The 26,905-nt window shown below is 39.5% G+C and overlaps 2 protein-coding genes across 2 annotated transcripts; both read left to right on the forward strand.

Moving 5' to 3' along the window:
* Positions 1–3,578: 3,578 nt before the first annotated feature.
* On the forward strand, positions 3,579–10,515 carry LOC103700046 (uncharacterized). The gene is made up of 4 exons (XM_039126687.2): positions 3,579–3,731; positions 3,859–4,041; positions 6,453–8,084; positions 10,037–10,515. The coding sequence occupies exons 1-4, from the start codon at positions 3,714–3,716 to the stop codon at positions 10,064–10,066; spliced, it is 1,863 nt and encodes a 620-aa protein (XP_038982615.2). The 5' UTR covers positions 3,579–3,713; the 3' UTR covers positions 10,067–10,515.
* A 2,284-nt stretch (positions 10,516–12,799) lies between these two features.
* On the forward strand, positions 12,800–24,842 carry LOC103699268 (protein EDS1B-like). The gene is made up of 3 exons (XM_008781309.5): positions 12,800–13,332; positions 21,642–22,433; positions 23,924–24,842. Exons 1-3 carry the CDS (start codon positions 12,988–12,990, stop codon positions 24,656–24,658), a joined length of 1,872 nt encoding a protein of 623 aa, XP_008779531.3. The 5' UTR covers positions 12,800–12,987; the 3' UTR covers positions 24,659–24,842.
* The last annotated feature ends 2,063 nt before the right edge of the window (positions 24,843–26,905 follow it).

Below are 26,905 nucleotides of genomic sequence, written 5' to 3' on the forward strand. Positions count from 1 at the left end.
TGACGGCGCCTCTCATACGACGGACTTGACTGTAGGCAATGAAATCAGAAAAAAAATATAGTACAAAAGATAAGGCGCATTCACGAGGTTTTTCCAGATGAAGCTTTCAAAATGGTGAATCGCGAAAAAGGCAACCTAGTCAACAGCACATTTGCCTTCCTGTAAACATATGTGCCCAGTAGGAGCCGCACTCTTCCAAGAGTCTGTAGATGTCGAGAAGCAGCGGCCTTCCACCAGCAGCACAACTCCGACCCCGAATCCATTCTATTACCTTGGTCGAGTCCCTCTTGAGGAGAATCCAGTCGGCAACCAACACATGTCTCGCATAGATAATGCACTCCCATACGGTTCTGAGTTTGGCACTGACGACGGACGTGTCGAAGGATCCAATCAAAAGAAACAAGCATGGGCCTCAAATTTTGGCCTAAACTATCCCACTGAAGGACCCAACCAAATATAGGTTAAATGTCAAGCTCGATTTATTTCTTGCCGTTCATAGATCAAGTTGAAACCAGTCATGACTTGACCTGCTCACTAGCAACTTGGCCTAATCTCAAATTATTCATATTCATTTCATTAGGTATGTGAAGACAACATGAATACTTTCATAACGTACGCAGAGACAAAAATAAGTGTATAAAAAAATAATATCCCCCCCTACCCAATATAGTAAATATAAAGCAAAGCTAGTTTAAGATGATGCGTGGACGGACCTATGGACTCATCAGTCATCCCATAGTGCATTAGGAAAAAGGGCAGAGAACCGGAAAGCAGACAGCAAAAGGATCGGTTTGCACTCGGTGTCATGATTCGTGAATAGCGATGAAACTCTTGTTCGCTTATTGCGCCTTTTTTCTCTCGGATCCATGAGCTCAGGGCTCTAATTGAACTCCGTCACTCAAAACTAAACAGGTAAAGCACCCTCGAAATTAATTTTAAAGTGGTCATAAATTACCCTGAATTTGTCGAGTTTAGTTGGACAAAGCTCGATGTATTTACAATCATATATATTGTATGCATAGAATTATGGATATACTGTTGGATCAAGGGTTTAATCAGAAATCTGTTATTGGAATCAATTAAATGTTAACTCGGGCTCAAGCTTCAAGCTTGAATCTAGTTATAATTGAAATTTTAATCGAGCTTGATTCAAGTTTGAATTAATTTTAGCTCAATTTGGATTATCAAGTTGATCAACATTTTTGGCTTCAAAATTAAGCTCGAAGCAATGATACACAAATCAAGCTTGATTGAAGCGGAGCTCGACTTGGCTCGCTTCAATTACACATCTATTAGAGACCAAATTAAGTTTTGATTCACTAATAACTGAGTTACTCTTGAATCAAAATCTAACCTGATTACTACAGACTCTCATTCAAAATGGTCAAACCCATTATAGATTGACAGGTGCATCAAAATATTACCATCCAAAAACTAGCGGTAACAGGAACTGGTGAGTTAATTATATGGAAGCCTGATGGACCATAGCTCTGAATTGGGTATCAGCAGCCCGATGGACCATGGTGAGGGATGGCAGGCCTTTCAGATCAAGCATATTTTTCATGAAACTAATGGGACTGCGGATTGGATGGTTGCTTATGCAACCAGTCACTCCAGTAGCGCGCCTTGTGGGTTGGTGATGGGGAGTTACCCCTAGCATTCCGAGGTATTTTATTTTTTTGATTTTATTAGCAAAAACCGAAGGACAATGAATTCTACCTCCCTAGAACTTGGGTGGGAAAAAAAGGGAGGACACTCCAATCACTTGATTACATTAACTTTTTTATTTGTCTCCGGGTGGTGATGGGTTATCGGGTGTAGAAGCTCTCCATCACTTCTCCCTGGGAAAGAAATGCATGGTTTGGGTGTTCAAGCTGTTCCAACAATAACTGTTCCCAATTGAACGGCAGAGGGGACAAATAAGGACACTTGGATCCATGCAGAGACAAAAAAAAAAAAAAAAAAAAAAAAGCAGAGGGAGAGAGATCCATGAAAGGATCGATGAGTTGCTCTAGAAGGGAGTGGTGGCAGGATGTTTTGCCTTGCGAGGGGCTAGAATGCGCTTGGGCACTTTGTTCATGTTGTAAGCGTGGCTTAGTCCATTGCCGGCTCAACCTAGGCAACACAGTTACACTGCATTTTTTTAGTAGGAAGGCATGTAAGCTGTGAGCTATATAAAAAAAGGTAATTTTTTTCCGAATATCTCTAACCCCAAACCTTGATAGATTTGGATTGTATGTTTCCCATGAAAGAATAATTGATCTTCTTTCGTTATATCAACCATTGGATCTGTGATAACGGGCCCATATTGGACTGAAGTCGGCAAGCCCAAGCGACTTCGGCCTAACAATACATCATGAGAATGATTTTATTTAGATCTTAATTAAAGTAGTTTTTGAGGATCGAAGAATTTTATTATCATTGCTTTGAGATTATTATGATTTGATCTGTAGCCTTACATACTTGTATGGTCTGTTCTGCAGGTATGCAGCGTCTGTTACGCTCTGAGTTCCGATATGTTGTGCTTCAGGTTCAAGGTGTGATAGGATCACACTTTGCACAGCTCTCGAAGTGCTATGAACTATTTCATTCATCTACTCACATGGATACTAAAGCGACCATTGCATGATCTAATAGTGGTTTATCGTGAAAGAAGGTGGATCGGTCTTTCGTGTGGAAGATACAACCCTTGTCCAGCCCTGATGAAGATGGGAATCAGCTTCAGATCACTCGGTCTAACAATATATTATGAGAATAATTTTATTTAGATATTGATTAAATTAGTTTTTGAGGATCGAAGAATTTTATTATCATTGCTTTGAGATTATTATGATTTGATCTGTAGTCTTACATACTTGTATGGTCTATTCTGCAGGTATGCAGTGTATGTTACGCTCTGAGTTCAGATCTGTTGTGCTCCAGGTTCCGGGTGTGATAGGATCACATTTTGCACAGCTTTCGAAGTGCTATGAACTATTTCATTCATCTACTCACATGGATACTAAAGCGACCATTGCATGACCTAATAGTGGTTTCTCGTGAAAGAAGGTGGATCGGTCTTTCGTGTGGAAGATACAACCCTTGTCCAGCCCTGATGAAGATGGGAAACAGCTTCAGATCACTCGGTCCAAGAACTCGATAAACTGGCACTTCTACTCTATGTCGTAAATCAAGGAATTTTTTTTTTAACTTATCGGGCTTGTAAAAACTGGCTGTACTCAGCCCATGTTCAATCTGGGTCGTATTTTTAAGCCCGACTGAAGAGCAGTGACGTCAACCCATCAAAAACACGGGCTCAAGCCCGTCTTCGGGGAACGCTGCCGTTGACCAGTGTTGACGGTTTCGTTACGCGGCGGAAGAACGCATAACCGCAGGGTCATGTTGCTACCGCCACGTGTCTCAGCGGACCAAAGTCACCACAAACGCTCCCAGCTCGATCCCGCGCCAAGCAACGCATTTTTGGAGCGGCATGACGCATCCGGACGTGGACGTGGTATTTCCAGAACTTCGGTCGTCCATTGGTCCACCGCGTCAGTTGCCAGAAAGAAAAAAGGGTCAGAAATTCGAATTGGGGATTTGAATCGCCAAACAGCAGTAAATATAGAGAAAGACCAGGGGCGGTAGCGTGAGGAAACTGGGGTAAAACCGCAGCCCACTTCGCCTTCCCTTCCTTCCGCCGACCCGCCAACGACCGACTTCTCTCTCTTCCGCCGATGATGGAGGATTCCGAGGTACCCACTTCATAAAAGATATCAAAAAACAAAAAAAAAAAAACCCCGACGCCATTTCTCTCACCTGCTCTCGTTCTTCTTCATCTCGTTTCTTTAATTTTTTTTTAAATTTTTTTTTGGTTTGTAGGATCAGAAAATGACAGCGCTGAAGAGGGCGTACGCGGACATGATCTTGAACATGGCGAAGGAATCGGCAGCTCGTATTCTTGAATCGGAGCGCAGGGCCATCCGGTTGCAGCACAGCCTGTCCCTCGCCAAGGAGGAGGCTCTCGCGACGCTTCTCCGTCTCAAGAGCATCATGGACTTAAAGGTGGTTGCTACTGCTACATTTATTCCACATGCGTGGCTACGCAGGGTCTTGTTTTATTTTTAGGTCGCGATCTCTTGATATCGATTCTTATGCATCTGTTTGGTCAAAAGAGTTACTTGTGATGTTCTTTTCCTGGGTTCGTGTCTGTTTGAATTATTTAAATTTTGATTCTTTCTTTTCGACTGGGATGCAAGCTATGATTATCTCAGAAGACGTCATGGCACTTGACTTTAGGAAGAATAATCCTTGTGGTTGGTGTGCGGCACCGTTATTGCTGGCTAAAATCCCTACTCTCTCTTTCCCACCACTCCTCTATATCTCTTATTGGATGTGGGATTCGCAAAGTAGTGATATCAAAACGGGATTTTTTTTTAAGAATCCATTCCCTTCAAAGTAATCTTTGCCTAACCTTGATGTTTCGTCAAATCTGCCACTGCTATAGCTGAATTACTCGGCTTGTTTTGCTCGAAGAAACTTTTGCCATGTCTGCTTTCTAGTTTCTTCCTGCTACTTCCAGTTATTATTATTGCCATTAAAATTACGTTGCAAACTGCAATGCATACACTCTCTTCTCGAGCTATGAACTGATGCTTAGTTCCCCACCTTAAGTTATGGGCAAAATCCCTTTCTCTGTCTTGGTTTTATGGATCTTGTCATGCCACACTTCCTCTTTGGGGCTATATCACTCTGTTCCCTCCTTCCTTATGATTTATGCATAAGTTATGTTAGGTCTGTTTCCTTTTCATCCCACGTCTAGTTCCATCCAACTATTGATAAGACCAGGATCACTGCTGGATTAACTGTGTTAACGCTTAAGGAATAAGGTTTTCAGCATTGCTGATGATGATTGCCATCAGAAAACAGATCATTTTCATATATACCTTGGAGTAGCTTGTATCTTCTTCTGTTGATGATTAAGTCCAGTTTTGACAAAGTAATACAGTTTTTATATTAGAAAATTTCTGCATTCTAAAAGAAGAAGGTTATATTTTTTGATGTGGGAGAACTACGAAAATCATTAAACACCATAGGATTAATATTTTTGGTATGTTGAAAGAGAAGCTCTGAACGCGGTAGATATGCTTGCTGGAAGAAAATTTCAAGATCTTTTAAACATGCAAATCATGAATTCGTGATTCAATTAGCTGATCCTTCTTCCCCACAGACTGGATGCATGCTTCAATGCACAGGTTGCTCAATTCCGTGCACGTGAAGTAGGTTGATCTTATCCATCCAAACACTGTTGCAATTTACAAAGGTTCAAGTTCACTTTCATAGATCAAATTGAAGATGAAACTGACCACATATAGCCCTTCACTACCAAATATCTCATAATAGTCGCGGGTTGAGTATTCCTGTTACCAACTATTGTTGTTATGTGCACGCCTGTATACATGTATATGTATTTGCAACTTTGATATCTAAATCTAATTCATTTATATGCATGCGCATGAATACATACATATGTTTGCATCTGCATGTATACTGCAAATAAAACGGTGAACAGATATAAAAGATAATCAAAGAGTAAATTTAAGTGTCTGTAGGTCTCTTCCACATCTATCGGCGACATTGTAAATTTCAATTATAAAATAAATGCTGGTAGAGTCCTCTACATTTTGGTATAGATGTGTTTCTAGATGTGTAAAAGATGAACAATTTCGTGGTTTCTAAATCTATATGTCTCACCACACATCATGTTATTCCATCTCTATTTGCACATACAATGCATTTTCTCAACTTGAGGGAAGCTTTATTGCCTACAGATAAGTGTAAGTTCTCATGATTAGTGATTTGTTACTGAGATCATTATGGATTGATTGGCTGAAGAACCCATTTGAATCATACTGGAATGGCTTGAATTTTATTGCTTCTCCCTATGGTGCATATTGCTTGGCCATCTTTTGGTAATTTTAACTATACAAAATTTTTGGTGATCATGTCATGCAAGCATGTGAGTGATTAAAGAAATTACAATTAAAACATGTTGATATTTCATGAATTGGCTGTGAGTAATTTGTGCACTCTGATAAATGGCTAAACATATCAGTTGTTCATAAATCACAGTCATTACCACAACTATCAAGCCTTGTCCTGACCATTTAGGATCAGCTTTATAAATCCTCATTTTTCTAGAATTCCTATCTAGTTTTAGTAAATATTTCACTTGTTACCAGATGATAATTCAGCCAAAATTCATTACTAATTGAAGAATATTTCGGTAACTCAGAGAATACTGTGACTATGATTTTATCTTAACTAGTTTTTGTTCTTATGCCCAATTTTTGAATAGTTTTTATTGTTATGCTGTTGTTCTCCACCTCAATTAATCTCAATCTGCTTGGAATTTCTTTTCTTTTTTTAAAATTAAGAAGACTGATTGCCACTGACAAGGTACACTGGCTTTCCAGATAAAAGAAACAGAAAGGGCAAACTTAGGTCAGGTAAGAAAGATTCAGGAGCTTGAAGGTCAGTTCAATGAAGCAAAGGATACAATAGCTTATCTTAGATCCGAATTGAAAATAGTGAAAACTGAGTTGGAAAATAAGAAGAACACCCAAGCTAAGCTTTTGGATGAACAAAGCAAAGATCGTGATGGCACCTATGAAGACAGCTGCCAAGAATGCAAATCTAATTCTCATTCACTGCTGTGTTCTAAGAGTGGATCTACGAATGTTCCAACATCTGACACTAACTGTACTGCTTTGAGTCAGAGAACTGTAGTTGGTCACTATTGCTGCTGCACTGAAAATGCAAAAAAAGCTGAAATATTAAAAGATCTAACTGCATTAAATAAGTCTGCTGACAGAAATGATTTAGCATCCTTCATACTGAGTAGCAAAGAACCAGATCTTTTTAGAAATGGATGCACCCAAAGGATCCGTGCATTTGAACAGAATCTGTTGACTGGGAGAGAGCAGCCTGGGCAAAGTGTTGACCACTTGTCAATCTTAAAGAATGAAACAACTGTGTGCGAGAATGGAAATGCCGAAAGGCCCAAAACTGGAATTCTTGCCGTGGCAGCCAAAACAGTAAATCAGGCGGGGAATCCCTTTGTGTCTAAAGAAGTGACCCAGCAAGCTAGCAGGCTTTCTTCAATGAAACGAAGAACTAGACAGAAATTAGTGGCGAAGTGTGCAAGCCGTGGTACTTATCATGAAAAGGCAGATTGCGAACCATATGATGTTGATTATTTGAGGACTCTTTCTTCGATAAAACAAAGAGCAAGAGGTAAGCTCGTTAAGAAGTCTACCAGCTGCGGTACTTCTCATGGAAAGTCAGGTCATGGATCATCTGATATCAATTGTTCTAAGATTGTTGTGGAAAATAACTTGACTAAATCTTATAAAACTTTGCATAGGGCACTCAGTGAGGCACCTCAGAAAACTCAGAGTTCTTGTATGGCTTATCTATCCACTGGAAATAGTAAAACTTCAAAAGATAGAGAGATTAACTTGAGCAGATTATTAAATAATGAGAAGCCAGAGCTTTTGAATGGCAATAGTATAATAATGACCAGGAGAACTGTGACAAAACATAATTGGCATTCCGTGAACCAAATTTGTAAGAACCTGCAGTCTAGAAGTGGACATCCTGGTCAAGAAAATAATGTCAGGGAGCCTCCTTTGTTGAGAACAACTAACACTATTGATGATGATACTAATGACTCCTTGCCGACAGATTGTTCGAAGTTAACAACAACAGACCATAGAGTAGCAGTGGATTTGGATGTTTCTATGCATGAGAAAAAAATGATCCATGGAACAGGTGATGCTCTATTGGAGAATCCTGATTTGAAGTGTGAAAAGACTTGCAGGTCAAGTGGACCTGCTGAAGCTGGAAGTGATAGAATTCTCAAGACATTTCAGAGGAAGCGGAAGAGGGAATCTCCAGTTAGCAAGAATGAAACTGTTTCCGTAGAGAAAAAGATTGCATCAAAGAGGATCGGTGATAAACAAAAAGCCTCGCTGGAGCCTCAGAGACCTAGTTTAGTAGTGGAGTCATCCAGAGACAATAGGAGAGTGGCACAGGTTGCTCGTCAGGTTAGTGATTATCCCCTTCTTTTTTACTGAAACTACTAAGACATGGATTGCTGAGTGAATTCTTTAGCTTTCGCACATCCATGGAAATGGACATACCTCACTTTTTATTACAACCCTTTACAAATCAGTGATACTCAAAATCATACACATCAAACATATAAATACAACTAAATATAGAAAGCAACCAAGACAAGAAATAAGTAAAAGAAACAGTAGAAGATGGATTGCTGAAATATTGATTTTATATGAGATGAGTGATAGTAATAACTTTGCTTTTAACTATACAGGCTCCTTTCTTTCTGGCCAAGGTTGGGCGGCCAATCTGAAGTGGTTTTAATCCAACCTCCTTTTCCTCCTCTTCCTCTTTCCTTTTTAACTATAATACAAAGGGAATGCAGCCACTTGTGTTCCAATGCCGGCATTGAGAATGGACCAAAGTCTTATGTGCATCCAACCTCTTTTTTAATTTTCAAAACCATCAATTTAAGGTTACATAATTATGTTATAAAAGAACTCCAGAACTACCATATGAACATTATCCTGATAAAATATCCTGAACTTGACCTATTCATAGTATTATACTTTCTTAACAGCTTTTGTAACCAAAAAAAAAGTTACATATTTTCCAAATGCTGCGGATAATTGACAAATTAGATCTTCAATGGGATCCTTTTGTAACTCAAATGCCTAACTAAAATTTTCTTGAATGAACTATGTATGGACTACAATCAAAAGACAGGCTCGGGACTGGGATTGCCTCAAAGACTAACGTTCCTAGGGATATTTAGGGACCTGGATGGCTAGACTCCAATACGTTTCATTAAAGGTCTCTTCTGGTAAATACTTACGGTTGCTTGCATTAGTTCTAGCTGGAGAAAACTAGTCCTCAAGTTATTCTTTTGTCAATCTTTGTGAATTCTACAACTTGCAATAAACATCTTTGGGCACAAGTTTTGGTGCTTTAGTGGAACTAAAGTGTTGAACTTTCCAACTTCTTTAATTGAGGATCTTGGTTGAAAGTTATCAGAGAGAGTTATGGATATTGATTTCTATAGCAGCCTTGCTTGAGTCCTGACAATGTCTCCCGTGCTTGATTTTCATGTATATTTTATGGGTACTTCTCTACCAAACTTGTCACAGAGAGTATCACTCCATTGAGGTGGGTCTTGATTGTATCAGTCAAGATTAACATGTGCACTCTCAGCGCCTGGATCTATAAAATCCTTTTGCTATTCATTCCAAAAGATTGTGAAGTTGATCAATCTCAGTGCTTACTGTTCGGTTGCTCCATCTCTCTGATCGGTGGGGAAAATGATGTTGTTTCGTCTTGTCGGATTGCTTAAATCTGCAACCATATGAATTGGAATCACTCAGAGATCCACATGCATCTCTAGAATTCTCTTGCTTTCAATGAATATAGGCTGGCAAACTTTGGTGATTCTAGATTGACAGTCACAGAAGGATTTATGTTGATTTATAAAACTTCCTCTATTATAGCTATGAATTGGAATGAAATGGAGTTTGATATAGAAAGAATCAAACACCACAAAAATACAGATGAAATGATTGTGAGTTTCCTTAAGCTAAAGATGTAAGTAATATATTATTTTTATTGTAACAATAGGATTAATAAATTTAGTTCTCTGCCATTGAAAGGGGCTAAAAAGTCTAGTCACCAATGGAATTATTTAGAATTGTGCTGGAAAAATGGAATTCTTCTATTAAGAAGAATATTAGATTAAGGACTCTAATCTAGAAAGGAAAATGACCTGGACAGAAACTTACTGAAAGACACAGTCCTCACGAATAAGGCACTCAGCTGGAAACCAACCCTGTTCTTCTGCTTGAAAGCTGCTTTAGGACTCAGCTGCATAACATATGAAATACGGTCATATGTTTTCCCTGTGAAAACTATATGTGCCCACTTTTTGATATCTTTTCTCCTATTTCAGCTCATAGCCTTGTCCAGAAAAAGATGGTGAAGAGTTGCTTCCTGACCAATCCAAGGAACATGTGGGAGGACCTTTGGAGGAAGGCATATAGAGTGTCTGTTTCAGATGTCGAGGACTGTGACTTGATTGATGCTGGTACTATGGTTTCTACTGATGCTGCCCGGTATTGAGTAAAGCGGGCATGCATATTTGTACCACTACTGCAGGAGACTTCAAGGGAACATTTGAAAGACTGACTGCAGAAGAATCACAAGATATGACTATTGTTTTAGCTATTTATAATAGTTGATGCACTATATTATGTTTTATTTGTTTCTTTTTCCCCAAGAATAATCATTGAGAGTCAATTTACTGCCGTCATCCCATTTTACAATTTCTTTTGATCTGTAACTTTTACATTAAAAATCAACACTCATATTGGTTTAATTCATGTATTAGCTTGCAGAAGTCCTATATATGCATCTATACCTTTTTGGAATGGTGGGCAGATGCTTTAATTGCATGTCTGTAGTAGTTTACGAAACTTGACTGCACTCTTGCAATTTAATATTATTGTATTGTATTCTGTTTAACATTTACAGCCAAAATTGAGAGGACGATGTGCTGGTTCTTTCCACTCCCAATCTTTTGTTTCTTTTCTTGGGCCAGTTGGAGGAAACCTATCTGTTCAACCTGCTTAGATAATGGGTCAGCGAAACCACTCTTTTCTCTTGGTGTATGCTTGCTTAGGACTTCACCAGCTTGATGAAACTATTTTGAATGCCTGCGCTTTAGTTTTCCACCCACAAGGTGAATTCATGTTATAATGCTAAATTTGTTTGACATTGAAGTTGCACAAAATTATGTCAGTCGATCCATTCATCAAACTGTATAGTGCTTTAGCAATCTTTATTTTCTATATATGTATAAACGCTTTGTTTATGTAGATTCTCCATTTACAATATGGTTGTTGGTATTAGTGTGCTAAGCTATCATTGAAGTTCACTGTTTAAAATATAATGGATAAGCTTGTGCAGGGTTCTCTATTCGATGTTGATATTGATAATGCTGATATTAATATTCTCAATCATCATTAAAATTAATTATTTAATGTAATAGAAAATTGGCTATTGAAGACTAAAATTTATTATAATTTGTTAGATTATTAAATTGTATTTCAAGAATAGTTGAAAAAAAAAATCTTACCTCGTTTATTGCATGGGCTTAGTATTAATGATGTGAGATTCTATGTGGAGGCTCATGCAAAATTTTCAAATCGTCATGTGGATGCTAGTAATAATGATGGGTCTTTTTGCTCCCTCATTGTGAAAACTCATTGCTTAATGCGGCTCAGCATGTGCAAAATTCTTCGTTCACCATGTGGATGTTGTTATATTGTATTTCAAGAATAGTTGAAAAAAAAGAGAAAAAAAATTATAGACCATGTATCATGTGGAGCCAATATTAATGGTGCTCGTATTAGTGATGGGAGTTTTTCTACGAGATCTCTTGTTTGGAATTTTTCATTCTTCACGCGGACATTGGCATGGATAATAGGAGTTTCTATTGGCAATCATTAAACTTTATTGCTTAATTGGGCCCAACTTGTACATAGACTTATATTCATCGCATGTAATCGCCATTAATAATACTACTATTGATGATAGGAGTTTTTGTATTGATGCTTTGTTTACTTATGATGAAACTTTCTGCCTAGTCATTATTAATATTTATTGCTTAATATATAATAGAATTTGGTTGTTGAAGCCTTTTCTTATTATAATTTATTATATCATTATATTGAATATCATGAACAATAAGTTTACCTTAAAATAGAAATATCAAGAGCAATTAGAAAAAGAAGAAAAATCTTACCTGTGCATCGTGCCGGGGGCTGGTATCAATAATTGAAATTTCTATATGGAGTTTCAGTTTGTATAGAGTTCTTCGTAAATGATAGTATTAATGAAACCAATCTTAACGGAAACTTCTGGTTGCCTTTATTAAAGTTTATTATTTAATATATAACAAAAATTTAGCTATTAAAGCAATTTGTTTATTATATTTAGCTACTATAATTTAAAAATAATTGAAAAAAGGAAAAAAAAATGACATCCTGCATATCATGCGGATCATAAACTGTGGGGTTATATTGAAGTGGACATGCCCTTGGAATGAAATCCTCGAATGCTACATTGAGAACCTCCGCATCAAGGCTTAACTAGAACGTTGGACCGCCGGAGCAACATCAGTAGTTCTCTTCTTAATGGATGGCCTCTAAGATCCAGCTAAAATGGGGGTAGTTTCTTTATATTTTAATTTAAATGGAGTGGATGCTAATTTCTTTGGATATCCTTCTTAGTGTGGATGCAGTCGTGTGCAATTTATGGCGTCCGCGTTTTTAGTCCCGACGTTAACGGGCAAGAGTCCATTCGAGTGGGTCCCACCAATCAATCCAGTTGACTCGACAAACGGTGGGACCCGGCATCTGGCACGCGTTCCTCGTTTGAGTATCACCACTAGCTCCGGACTGGCTGGACATGCAGGGTAGCTGGAGGCAGGTCCCACCAGCCCATAGCAATCGCAACCGTCGATCAGTGGATCCCACCTATATGGACGGTAAAGGTATTAGGTGTTCTGTTCACTTACCCCAATCATACCTCTCGATCCGGTCCTCGACGTGTTTGACGGGGGAGGCGGAGGCGGTGGCGTCCACTACCCGCGGGCCCCGCGCTGAAGAAGCGCGGCCACGTCACTCGTCCTCTTATCGGGTGTCTTTCCTTCGCGCGAATCCACCGATGAACGGTTGGTGATCCAACGAAGGGAAGGTGAATCCTTCGTTCGCGCGAAAGATCCACCATCCCGACCCGCTCTTCTTCCCCCCGACATTGGCATCCGTAGGAGTAGTGGAAGGCGGGGAACAAAAAAAAAAGAAGCATCGAGCCCCAACATCGCCCCTCGAGAGCGAGGCCATGGCGTCGAGGGAGGGCCTCGCGGCGATGAGAGACGAGGAGAAGGCTCTCGTCGCGGTCTGTTGCTCCGTCTGCATGTCCGCCCACCGATCCCCTTCCTCCCCTTTCGTTCTCCGGACCGTCTCTCATCCTTTCCCCTCCGCTGTCTTCGCCTTTCCGGCGTCCTGGTCCGTCGACGACTGGATTCTCGCCGGAGAACGGGGTGGCCCCTTCGGGGAGTCGGAGATCGACGCTTCTTTGTTCCCTTCTCTTAGGAGCATCGGCAACGACGAGGCTGCTCGTGTGAATACGGCTTTTTTGCGATCCTTCCAGAGGCTTCTCAAGGACTCTAGGCTCCAAGCTGAGGTATGGGGTGCTGAAATTTTGGTCAAGTTCTTCGTTTTATGCCTCTCAATGAGGTTAACATTTAACATTAAAAAAACAAATAACATAAAATAACAAATTATATATATATATATATATATATATATATATATATATATATATATATATATATATATATATATATATATATATAATTTTTTGCTCTTATGGTTCTAGCCAACAAATTATAGAATTGGAGTGTTGGGGAATTCAATTCATGGTCTGCAGTTGCCTTCGTTATTTTGTAAAGTAATACGGAATCTTCTCTGGTAGTTCTACGACACAGTAGTGAGACTTGATATGCTGAGAATTTTCGTCTTCTACAAGCATCAGGGTTCCAAGATTGACGGCATAGAGAATTGAAGTAGCTGGGTAACTCATGCAGTGGAAATTAAACAGTAAGTCTCCTTTCAAGTAAGGATCTTGCTGACCCTAACCCGTGGAATAGGAAATGGAAAATTAAGTAGCATCTCTCTCTGATATAACTTGGACTGCGAGAGCAAGGAAATCGTTGAATCCTTAAATAGAAGGGTTATTGTTAAACATTATAAACCTAACAAGATACTTTCTGCTGGCCCTTCGTCTCTCTCTCTCTGGGTGAGTTCAAGACACCTAGGTTAGGAAATAAATTGATGTGGCCAAAAAAATAACTGAATTAATTTTTTTTAGTAACACGTAATGCTTCCACTGTAAGAGGTTTTGAATTTGAAATTTGAAACGGTTGTGAACCGTTTCTCCCCATTTAAACTCATTTAAAGCCATCCTAAATGCAATACAAACGTTGGGCTCCAACGTTGATCCAGATGGGAGAGAGAGGAGAGCTCTCGCACACTCATTAATTCCTTCTCTTCACATCCGTTAGAGGGCTTTTTTCCTTCTACGGTTTTCCTTGCTTTTTCTGATTTTTTTTTTGCTTTCAAGTGGTGAGGGGAGAAGACAAGAGGGGTTATCTTGTGGTTGGCCTCCTCTTCGCCGATCACTCTTCATCTTTTGGCTTTGAATCAGTTTTGTACGAGCATACAGAAAAATTCCTGCGGAGTTCAAGAGATTTTGTAGTACTGTGCACGTCTACAAAATCAACGGTCCGTTGTATCTTGGGAAGGGATCGCCAGAATCCGGTGCATATAAGGAGGCGAATCTCTTTCAAAGACAGTGACTACACGCCTCGGACCGATCTACAGGTATTATCTATTTTATTTTGGATCTAAAGAAAACGACATCAAAGAGGTACGCATTGGAATCAGTTGTTTCAGTGATATTAAATTATTTAAGTTTTATTTGAGTTCTTTGAGTTGATTACTACAACATTTTTGAAAGAGATTTGTTTCCGAAACACAAAGATGGACAAAGTTAAGAACTCATTAAACGATATCCTGAAACCCGAGTCATTCGATGGAAAGAATTTTGTTAGATGGCAAACAAAGATGGAGTCTTGGTTGGACACATTAGATTTATTTTATGTGGTTTCAAACAATCCTTCAACTAAGGACCCAATGGATCATGAACCCGGCAGATCAGCTGCTAAATACAAATTTGATAAAGATGATCGTTTGTGTAAGAGTTTGATACTTAGTTCACTAAATGATAACTTGTACGACATCTACTCTAGAGCTGAGGGTACAGCTAAAACATTGTGGGATGAACTTGAGTCAAAATATGGTAAAGAAACTGAATCAGAAGAAAAGTTCATCATAGGAGAATATTTTTCTTACAAAATGGTAGATCACAAATCAGTAATTGATCAAGCACATGAAGTCCAGAATATAGTGGCGAAGATCATCGCAATGGGAATTTCTATAGATGAGAGAATTCAGGCGGCAGCCCTTATAGAAAAGCTTCCATCTTCCTGGACAAATTTTAAAGTGACACCCTCTCTTTGGATCAAGTACTAGTGTCCCTTCAAATAGAAGAAAAACACAGGAATAACCATAAACAGGACTTGGGTATTGACTCAGAAGTTAATGCAAAAGCAAACTTAGTAGAAACGAAGAAAACTAACTTCTGGAGAAATAAACCCAAGAAACACTTTGAGAAGCCAAAACCAAAGATTCAAAAGGAACAGAGCAAGAGAACATGTTATGTCTGTGGAAAACCAGGACACTTTGCCAAACAGTGTAGACATAGAAAGGACAAGGTGACAAAGTGACTCCTCAGGCAAACATGATAACCAGTTCTGGCTCTGCTAGAACCGAGGACAGGTTAGTGATCTCAAAACTTGAGTTAAATCTGGCCTACAATCCAACCGAATGGTGGATTGATACAGGAGCTACTGTCCATATATGTTCTGATATTTCCTCTTTTTCTTTCTACCAGGAGGTTAAAGGGAGAACTGTGACCATGGGCAACTCCAGTGTTGCACAAGTGATTGGAGAAGGAGAAGTAAAATTGAAATTCACATCTGGAAAAATTATTACTCTCCACAACGTGCAACATGTGCCAGATGTTCGCAAGAATCTTGTTAGTGGTTTTCTTTTGAGTCAATTAGGATTTAAATTAGTGTTTGAATCAAATAAGGTTGTAATTACCAAAGGTGGGACATTTGTAGGGAGGGGTTATGTTGCTGATGGGTTATTTAAATTGAGTGTATTACCATGCAACAATATGAATAAAAATGTTTCTTCTTCACTTGTTATGCATATTGACTCTTTAGAGATGTGACATAGTAGACTTGGACACGTGAATAACAATACTCTCAAAAGAATGATGAATTTAGATTTAATTCCTAAATATAATTTAGAGAAGAACAAAAAATGTGAAATTTGTGTTCAAGCTAAACAACCTAGGAAACCATTTAAATCAACAAGTAGAAGTTCTAACCTACTGGATTTAATACATAGTGACATTTGCGAAATGAGCGGTATTTTGACGAGAGGAGGAAAAAGATACTTTATTACCTTTATAGATGACATGTCAAAATACTGCTATGTATATTTAATAAAAACTAAGGATGAAGCCTTAGAAAAATTTAAAATTTATAAATCAGAGGTTGAAAATCAAACCCAGAAAACAATAAAAAGACTCAGGTCAGATAGAGGAGGAGAATATAGTTCAATAGAATTTGGAAAATTCTGTGAGGAACATGGGATTATACATGAGACTACTGCCCCTTATTCTCCTCAGTCAAATGGAGTTGCTGAAAGAAAAAATAGAACTTTTCTTGACATGATTAACTCAATGCTTACTAGTTCTGGTCTTTCCAACAATTTGTGGGGTGAAGCTCTAATTTCAGCATGTAAAATACTTAATCGTATACCATTTAAAGATAACCAGAAAACACCATATGAGTTATGGTGGGGTAGAAAACCTAGTCTAAAATATTTTAAAGTTTGGGGTTGCCTTGCAAAAGTTAAAATTAACTCTAGCAAGATGACTAAACTGTCTCCTAAGACTTTCGATGCAGCTTTCATAGGATACGCGGAAAATAGTAACGCATACCGATTCTTAGTAGTACGATCAGATGTACCTGACATTACACCGAACACTATTAAAGAATCGAATGATGCAGTATTTTTTGAGAATGTGTTTCCTATGAAAGAAAAGAGAAAGTTAGAAATAGGAGAATCCTCTAAATCACAAAATGATAACACTGAAATAGAACCCCAAGTTGAACTTAGAAGGAGCAAGAGACCTAGAATAGAGAAAAACCTAGGAGATGACTTCTACACATTCCTTGTTGAAGATGAACCTTTGACTTATGCTGAAGCAATGAAATCTAGTGATGCACCTCTATGGGAGGAAGCCATTAAAAGTGAGATGGAATCAATCCTTTCACACAATACATGGGTGTTAACCGACTTACCTCCAGGGTCTAGACCACTAGGGTGCAAATGGGTCTTTAAAAGGAAACAAAATCCTGATGGATCCATTGAAAAATACAAAGCTAGATTAGTTGCTAAAGGTTTTAGTCAAAGAGAAGGAATGGACTATTTTGACACTTATTCTCCAGTCACTAGGATAACTACAATTCGAGTGCTTATAGCATTGGCAGCATCATATAAACTTGAAATCCATCAGATGGATGTAAAAACTGCCTTTCTTAATGGCGAGTTAGATGAAGAAATTTATATGGAGCAGCCAGAAGGTTTTGTAGTTTCTGGTCAAGAGAATAAAGTGTGTAAGCTAGTCAAATCCTTATATGGATTAAAACAAGCTCCTAGACAGTGGCATGAAAAGTTTGACCAAGTCATTTTATCATATGGCTTTAATATTTGTGACTTCGATAAATGTGTATATTGGAAAATATTTGATAGGTCTATTATTATCCTATGTTTATACGTAGATGACATTTTAATTTTTGGTAGTGAACATGTCACAATTTTTGAAGTAAAGAAATACTTAAGTGATAATTTTGACATGAAAGATCTAGGGTTAGCTAAAGTAATCTTAGGAATCAAAATTAGAAGGACACAAAATGAGATTGTTCTAAGTCAATCTCACTATGTTGAAAAAGTGTTAAAAAAATTTGGGTACGAAAATTACAAGCCAGTTAGCACCCCATATGATCCTAGCATAAAATTAAAGAAAAATAGTGGGGATAGTGTTTCCCAATTAAGGTATTCTCAATTAATTGGAAGTCTTATGTATTTATCTAACTGTACAAGACCAGATATCTCCTATGCTGTAGGAAGACTAAGTAGATACACTAGTAATCTCGATAAAACACATTGGAATGCAATAGAAAGGCTTCTTAAATATTTGAAGGGTACCATTAACTACGGGATATACTATTCTGGTTTTCCTACTATACTAGAAGGGTATAGTGATGCTAACTGGATTTCTGATTCCGAAGACACAAAGGCCACTAGTGGATTTGTCTTTACACTAGGTGGTGGTGCAGTCGCTTGGAAATCTTCCAAGTAGACCTTGATTACTAGATCCACCATGGAGGCTGAGATGGTAGCCTTAGAGTTAGCTGGTGGAGAAGCAGATTGGCTTAGGGGTCTGTTATCAGATATCCCCATGATGGATAAGCCTATTCCTGCTATTCTAATTAACTGTGATAATCAGGCGACTATAGCAAAAGTGAAAAGTAAAAATCACAACTCGAAGTCGTCTAGGCATATTGAGCTTCGATATAAAATTTTAAGGAAGCTCACCTCTACTGGAGTTATAACTTTAAGTTATATTAAATCAGTGGAGAACTTGGCAGATCATCTGACCAAGGGCTTGTCGAGAGGACAAGTTCAATATGCTTCGAGGGGGATGGGTTTAAAGCCTATTTTTGAGTCACCGTCAGCGGCAACCCAACCTATCTGACTGGAGATCCCAAGATGTAGGTTCAATGGGACAAACAAGCTGACTGAGTGGTTGGTAGGAGCACCAGATTTAAAGTGAACTCAGTTCACTACCCATCTCTATGGAGCAGGTGCTCAACTGCACTAGACAGGAGGATGGCGTAATGCCTTAATGATATCAAGGCTATTATAGCAAGGTATAGAGTTGCAGTATACCCTTGGAGATATCACTGATGTGAGTGTGACTGTGGGGCCGCAGTCAAATAGAGAATTAAGGCTTGTTCTCTAAGAGACACTCTCAAAACAAGATACCTGTGCACGGCCGTAATGCACTACCCCGATGGAACTCACATGCAGGGTCAACTCTTAGTTGTTCAGTATTTTAAAATCTATATATAAAGTCCAAGTTCAAGACTTTGTTCACTTCGGACCGGTGTGGATGGCAAAATACCAACTAGATGAAGGTTCAAGTCCGAAAGACACCTTTCATCGAAAGCTAAGTGTACTGAATGCTCGTACTTTGAATTTTTCAAAATTTTGACATTTTCAAAATTATCTCAAAATTTTTTTTTTCCGAAATTTCAAAATGGTGGGGAATGTAAGAGGTTTTGAATTTGAAATTTGAAACGGTTGTGAACCGTTTCTCCCCATTTAAACTCATTTAAAGCCATCCTAAATGCAATACAAACGTTGGGCTCCAACGTTGATCCAGATGGGAGAGAGAGGAGAGCTCTCTCACACTCATTAATTCCTTCTCTTCACATCCGTTAGAGGGCTTTTTTCCTTCTACGGTTTTCCTTGCTTTTTCTGATTTTTTTTTTGCTTTCAAGTGGTGAGGGGAGAAGACAAGAGGGGTTATCTTGTGGTTGGCCTCCTCTTCGCCGATCACTCTTCATCTTTTGGCTTTGAATCAGTTTTGTACGAGCATACAGAAAAATCCCTGCGGAGTTCAAGAGATTTTGTAGTACTGTGCACGTCTACAAAATCAACGGTCCGTTGTATCTTGGGAAGGGATCGCCAGAATCCGGTGCATATAAGGAGGCGAATCTCTTTCAAAGACAGTGACTACACGCCTCGGACCGATCTACAGGTATTATCTATTTTATTTTGGATCTAAAGAAAACGACATCAAAGAGGTACGCATTGGAATCAGTTGTTTCAGTGATATTAAATTATTTAAGTTTTATTTGAGTTCTTTGAGTTGATTACTACAACATCCACTACAAGAAAAAAGGGTAATGCCGATATATACATGCCGATGTTAGGTAGACGCGTCGGTAATTTTCGCTCCAGCACCAAAATTTGCCAACACTTCTAAGTAGGGAGGTGGACGCCCGTGCCGACAACTTTATCAACTAGTTCTGGCAGCAGCTCGAGCTTCGGCGGCTCGACTCCATCGTGAGGTACAAGGAGATGCTCAACCGTGGGGTCGGAATTTTCGCTTCTAGTTTTCGCTTCTTTTGTTGGTAAAAATAGGAAAGAAAAGAAACGTCCTCAGATTGCATCTGTGGATCAAAATATGGATTTCAGTGGGCCATCTAGTATTTCTTCTTAAATGTCGAGATGCCACAAAACCAAGAAATCAACTGTTCTATTGCTGATACCAGGCTTTTTTCCTTCGGCAACCAGAACTTTCCTGAGATAGGGTTAGGTGATGTAATTTGCAATTTGTAGATGGAACTTCAGATGGGGTTGGGGATGGGGATGGTGTTAGGAATCTTTACCAATTTATTGTAATTTGTAAAAGAAACATCATTGATGAGATTATATGTAATTTATTGTAATTTGCAAAAAAAACATCATTAGGTTTTCTGAACTTGAATTTTCGGAGCATGATGATGCTTCTTCATCGACAACAGATTTTCAATTGTTAAAAAAATATTATATATGAGGTTGTCCGGCAAAGGCCGATGCTTATTAGCATCGGTGGAGTCCAAAATAGGCCGACGCTTATAAGCGTCGACATAGTTTCTGTTTTTGCCGACGCTTTCAAAAAGCATAGGAAAATTTTTTTTTTACTCCCACCTACCAGACGCTTTTGAAAGCGTCGGCGCTAAAATTTTCGAACTTATAAGCGTTGGTACAGGCTCTGAAAAGCACTGGGAAAGACTATTTTTTTTTTAGTGTTCGTAACATTCTAGCATGAGTACATTCAACAAAATCAGAAAAAAAAAGAGAAGACAAAAAGGGAGGGTGACTGATAACTAGCCCATAAGATGCCATTAAAATGTTGGGCAACTTAGGAAGCCACCCAATCAGTTGTTCTATTTGCCTTTCGGTATATATGTGTAACATGGGATTCCACGCAGTCCTGCAACAACCCATGAATATCGTACATAAGGGGGTGCTCAACACCCGCTCTGGTGTGTCCTTGGATCCACCATATCACAATCACCGTGCCCCCCTCAAGATGAATATGGTCAGCTCTTAGAACATGACGAGCATAACAGATGCCCTCTCAGGCTGCTCTCAGCTCACCACCCGAAATAGAAGTGTTGTAGAGCCGATAACCCCCGCTGCAACCAATTTGGAATCAGAACCTCTGATAGCAAACCTAGCGCCATTTCTTCTTCCGCCATCAGACACACTATCTTAAGAAAACTTAGGAATGGGGGGCTCCCAGGCTCTGAATTAGTTTTTGAATAGCAAGTGTTGGAGTGAGTGCTGCTGATGGAGCCCAAATGCAATAGTGAGCGGGGGGAATTGTGAAGTGGTATGAGGTTTACTAATGTTCTGAGGGGAAGTTGGGACTCGACATGGTCTCTGCTCTAACAAGTGTGATAATGTACTAATGCCATACAACTGTTAGACCTCTCTATGGCCTAACAAAGAGGTAAAGTCATGTCAAATCTTAACTTCCCTTTTCAGATTAGTAGAATGAGTGCACTGAAAAAGACACACACACACACACACACACACGCGCGCGCACGCGCACACGCACACACACACATATATATATTAATATCATAATACAATTTTTGATATCCTCAAATTCTTTCTGTTGTTTTCTGTTGGAAGGGAGGATGTTGACAAGTTCAAGTGCTCTTTAATTTACAGGTTCATAGAGCTTTAGCTAAGAAGAAGCGAATAGTGTTCACTGGGCATTCGTCAGGAGGTTCAGTTTCAGTGCTTGCGGCAATCTGGCTTCTTGAACAATTCTTCAAGTTGGACAATAAAGATCAAGTTTTACCTTTCTGTGTGACTTTTGGGTCTCCCCTAGTTGGTGACAGGGTTTTCAGCCATGCTCTCCAGCGTGAAGATTGGTCTTGCTGCTTCTTACATTTTGTCACAGCAGTGGATGCTATTCCACGTAGCTTGCTGGCTCCTCTGTCATCCTTTAAGCAAGAATTTCAGGCCATTCTGCATTTCTTATGCCCAAAATCACTGTGTTTCAGTCTGAACACCATTGGAGAACCTCTAGTCATACTTTTCTATGGCACCATGTTGAGGAATGCTCTGTCCATTTCAAGCCATCGGGCCTGTTTGATCATGGGATGTACAAACCCATTGCTGGAAGTCATACCTGGCTTAGTGAAACTTACTCCATACAGACCCTTTGGAACTTACGTTTTCTGTAGCAATAATGGGCGACTAGTTAGTTTGAAGAATCCAGATGCTATTTTACAAGTGCTATTTTACAGTTTTCAACTAACTTCCAAAGAGGACTTAACCGAGGTTGCATACAGAAGTTTAGAGGAGCATCTGCTCTACGAGCCAAAGATCAAAGATTGCTTAGCTATGCAAGATGTAGTTTCCGTGGACTGCTTGGAAGCGATTCCACTGTCCTTGAATGATGGCATAAGTGATCAGATGCAGTCAATTGAAACAATGTTAGAAGATCTTCAGTTGGTAAATTCCTTTTTTATTGGCTTATGATAATTTTACCAATTTTAAATTCTTGCTTCGTGGCAATGCAAGTAATCCAATGCTTGAATGTATTAGCTTGCTTACTATGTAATTTACTTCCAGAATAGTTTAGCTGCAGAAAGACCCAAGGAAATCAGCCACTTGAAAAGGCATGCAAAATAAAAACAAGAGAAAAAAAATCTAGGATAAATAATTAGAGGGTATTAACATTATAATCCTGGTTTTCTGTAATCGGTAGTGTGTCCTCATATACCTTTGGCTCGTAGCTTACTTGGTCTATTGTAAACCAAAATACCAGGGTGTCCATTGAGACATATCATATTCCCATCTTAATATTGTCATTCATATGAATTCTACTTCATTGTTTATTTTCAACTAGGATAGAGAACTTGATAGCACATGCCTTTCCATGCCCTTTGTCAAATTTTTGAACTAGTTTTATTATGCACAGACCCCACTTCTCACTTCTCATTCTTGACTTCTATTCCCAAGTTTGAGCTCCATTTTTTCCCCATGATTCCAGGATCAGCTATGGTACCTTTATGGCAGTTTATCATCCAACTTCTAATTCTTCTACATCAACATTCTCATTACTGCAGTTCTCATCTATGTTAATGTGGGTTCAGATATCAGTAAGAGGTCTAGGTGCATGTTAAAATTTGGTTCTTTTGACCCTGAAACTTTTCCATTGAATCCTGCAGATGTGATTTGAGCTTTAAGAGTTCCCTTCCAAGTTTACCATAGTCTTCCGAACATTTTCATGTTGTTCATTGAGCTATTCGCTATAACCCTCTCTCGATCCTTATTCACCATTCTGTTTGTAATTCTTCCACCAATGATGCATTGTTTCTGCTATGCTCGTCCAGACTCCCAATGCAGAACAAGAACTAGAAATTCAAGTTGGTTGCTTATTGAATCTTCAGGAGCATCACTGAGCTTTGTTTTCCTTTGTTAAGTACATATCCTGTGGAAGCACACTAACTCACACAGAATAATGGCCAAAGATCACAGTATAATTTTATTTTACTCCATAATCCCCAGTCCACTCACAACTCTTACCGGATTTTTTGTGCATCTTTGGTAGTTGCTGCATCATAAATTTTATTTTTTTGGACTTACAAGTTACAAGCTGGCATTATCCACATAATATAGGAACTTAGATGTAAGTTATGCTAGGCCATACTTATGATTTTTATATAATCTACTGCATATGCTATCCTCAAGACTCCTCTGCTCTTTATATATTTATTTGGCATCAGTCTTTATTTGCTCTCTCTCTCTCTCTCTCTCCCCTCCCCCCTCCCGCCACCCCCAAGGCTCCAACACCCCCCCCCCCCCCCCCCCCCCCACAAACAAAAAAAAGGAAAAAAAAAGGCTTTGTCTATATTTTTTGTTATCTCAATATATGTTGAGTTAGCATCATATGGTTACTTCTTCCATATCAACCATACATTTTTTTCCATGCATTTCAGAGCCTGGAAGCTAGGCTTTGTCTACGTGCAGCAGGAGAATGGGAGAGCCAAAAACTCAGGAACCAGGCCAAGATTGATGCCAACTACAGCAAGATCCAAGAAGCTCTTATCTCCCTCAGCAACTATCGTGCAACATGCGAGATACGCGGATTGGGTTATTACGACACCTTCAAACTTCAGAAGGACAGAGAAGACTTCGATGCTAATGTCAGGAGACTTGAGCTTGCAGGGCTCTGGGATGAGATTGTTGAGATGCTGAGAAGGCACGAACTTCCTGACAACTTTGAGGGACGGACTGATTGGGTGGAGCTGGGCACAAGCTACCGTTGCTTGGTTGAGCCATTGGACATCGCCAACTACTACAGGCACGCAAAGAATGAGGACACAGGGCCTTACATGGTGAAAGGCAGGCCCAGACGCTACAAGTACACACAAAGATGGCTCGAGCAGGCCAACCGAATGCCTCCATGGTCCAGCGTGGAATCATGTTTCTGGGCAGAAGTTGAAGAACTTTGTATTGACAGCAGCAGCAGCAAGCCGTTTGAAGAGATGAAGGGAAAGGTATTGGAACTCGAAAAGGCGGCATCGATGTGGCTTTCTTCTGGGAAGCTGGGTAAGGATGTCTTGCTCGAGGAGTCCACTTTTGTTAAGTGGTGGAAGACTCTACCCATACAACACAGACTGGGGTCCTGTATTTCGAGGCTTATGAATGGCGAGAATATCTCTGGAAGTTAGATCGGCACTTTGGAAACCTGGAGGAAGTGGCAGCATGATAAAAGACACCTACTGCATTGATAGTCGCACAAGCTATCTTTTGCTTCATTTGTGTTCTGTTAGAACACCCTTATGTGAAATATAATCCTAATGGACGAAGAATCAGTTTCCAAATAAGAATGCCATTGTTTGTGAGGTTCTCTTATTTCGAGTTATTAGAAAGCAGGGTGGCCTCCGTCGTTGCGAGATCTCCGAAGAATCAGATGCGCACAGTTTTATCTCCTCACCTAGAGAGGCCGTTTACCGGTTCATAATGAAATAACTTTATTGTTGCACCAGAGCTCATCCTCCCAGGCGGTATTTCATTCTTTTTATATCAGAAATTACTAATAAAAATATCATATATAAATATGCAATTTGTTTTTTTATTGAAAAATTGCCTCAGAATATAAGATGGGCTGACCTTTTTAGACTACAGAGTATAAACCTTTATCACTAATCAAATTTGTAAGTCGGATAACTAATAAAATTTCAAGTGTATTATGAAATATATGTAGAAGTCCATCAATCTTTTGAACTATAGAAGACATGTCTTTGAGATACATCCAAAGAACACTTGCGCCACGAGGTGAGAATAACCTTCTCGCCGCTGGATGACAAGAACCAAAAACTTGAGATAATGGTTTGTAACAGCAACCACAACAGTTTTTTGAAGGCCTCTTGTTGTATATATAATAAATTTTCAAATAATGGTGTCTATTTTCATAGTAAAAAAACAAAGAACATTTGTTATTTAGCTATTATCTCATTATTATTTTCACATATTGGGAGAACTGCTTGCTTTCCTAAAACCAGCGTCATAGGTGGTCAGCAGGGGTCAGATTACAGGGGGGATGGAAGGATTAAATTTTAAAATTGTTTTTAGGATATCTTTGATTCAACATAAGTTGATAGAAGGGATGTAGGATAATAAATTTGATTTCTAAGGTGATGTGGCTTCCAACTAGGATCCTAGTTAGAGAGTGAAAGTCAAGTCAAGGTCAAGAAGATGAAAGACCAAGTGTCGCAAGATGTCACCATGAGTTATATAAGGTTAAGAGTCATAAGTTGCAGAATGTAAAGAGTCATGAGTTATATGAGATTTACGAGGTATGAGTCATGGATATATCAAAAGTTATGAGTTAGGAATAATATTAAAGGTCAAGAGTTATGAGTTATATGTAAGAATTTCTAGAGTTACATAAAGTCTATATAACAAGTTGTAAGGTGGACCTCTATAAATCATCCATCTTTTTCAGCCCAAGCATGGAGCGCAGGGTCAGGAGGGAGATTAGGGGGATCTTGGACATGCAGGAGCAGGAGGAGACATGGAGCTAACTAGGGGTACCCATCTCAGGCAAGAGGCTACAGGTTGCGGAGTGCACTAATCTTGTACAATGGATCCAAAGCAGGCTGGAGGACGTCATCTCTTTCTATGATGGGTAGATTGACGCTGATCAGGTTGGTGTGTGTGCTCCATGCCTATCTATCTTATGGCTAACATTGTGGTTCTGAGCACAGTGCTGATGGGATTGAGCGTCTGCTTCGAAGCTTTCTATGGGGTTCACATGGAGGAAGCTATAAGGTACACTTGGTTGCTTAGGAGAGTGTCTGCATGCCCATCAGCATGGGTGGCCTTGGGGTGCAGCCTCTTCGGGAGAGGTGCAAGGTGCTTATTGCTCGCCATGCGATATGGTTTATTCCTGAGCCTCAGGACTTCTAGAGTCAGATTATGGCATTTAGATATGGACATGCGAGGTCTGATGGTGTGGCCCTAGGAAGGCGGAGATGTTCCTTCATGTGGCGTGAGATCGGAAGGTATTTGCCAGTGGCTTTGACAAATACCAGATGACTGATTGGGGATGGGCGACGCATTCATATGGTGGCTGACCAATGGGTGGACGCTCTCCCCTTAAGGCTTTGGCTGACTTCGGTTAGTGTCAAGGCGGCGGACGGACTGCGAGTGTGTGACCTCCTCGGTCTAGGAGGGAGTAGGATGACGCCAGGCTTGATCAGTTGTTTGGAGAGCATCTTGCAGAGCGTATCCAGTTGCTCCTGGTTCTGGGGTGTGCAGGTTCGGATGTCCGAGTTTGGAGCACGTCATGTAGGGCTAGTATCCGAGTGGGGGATGTCTTTCGTGTTATCAGGAGGGAGCATGAGCCGAGACCGGAGTGCGGTTGGATCTGACCAGTCGGACTTCATCCGAGGGTTGCACTATTCTTGTGGAAG

This window comes from Phoenix dactylifera, chromosome 2, assembly GCF_051530095.1.
Source record: "Phoenix dactylifera cultivar Ajwa chromosome 2, Ajwa_hap1_PhDact_Kaust_v1.1, whole genome shotgun sequence".
NCBI classification, from domain to species: Eukaryota; Viridiplantae; Streptophyta; class Magnoliopsida; order Arecales; family Arecaceae; genus Phoenix; species Phoenix dactylifera.

Excerpts from the sequence above, each read along its gene's own strand:
- LOC103700046 (XM_039126687.2), top strand. Across the intron at positions 4,042-6,452 it reads AGAGCATCATGGACTTAAAG|ATAAAAGAAACAGAAAGGGC; the intron begins GTGGTTGCTACT and ends CTGGCTTTCCAG. Across the intron at positions 8,085-10,036 it reads TGGCACAGGTTGCTCGTCAG|CTCATAGCCTTGTCCAGAAA; the intron begins GTTAGTGATTAT and ends CTCCTATTTCAG.
- LOC103699268 (XM_008781309.5), top strand. The coding sequence starts at position 12,988 with ATGGCGTCGAGGGAGGGCCTCGCGGCGATGAGAGACGAGGAGAAGGCT. Across the intron at positions 13,333-21,641 it reads ACTCTAGGCTCCAAGCTGAG|GTTCATAGAGCTTTAGCTAA; the intron begins GTATGGGGTGCT and ends TTTAATTTACAG. Across the intron at positions 22,434-23,923 it reads TGTTAGAAGATCTTCAGTTG|AGCCTGGAAGCTAGGCTTTG; the intron begins GTAAATTCCTTT and ends CATGCATTTCAG.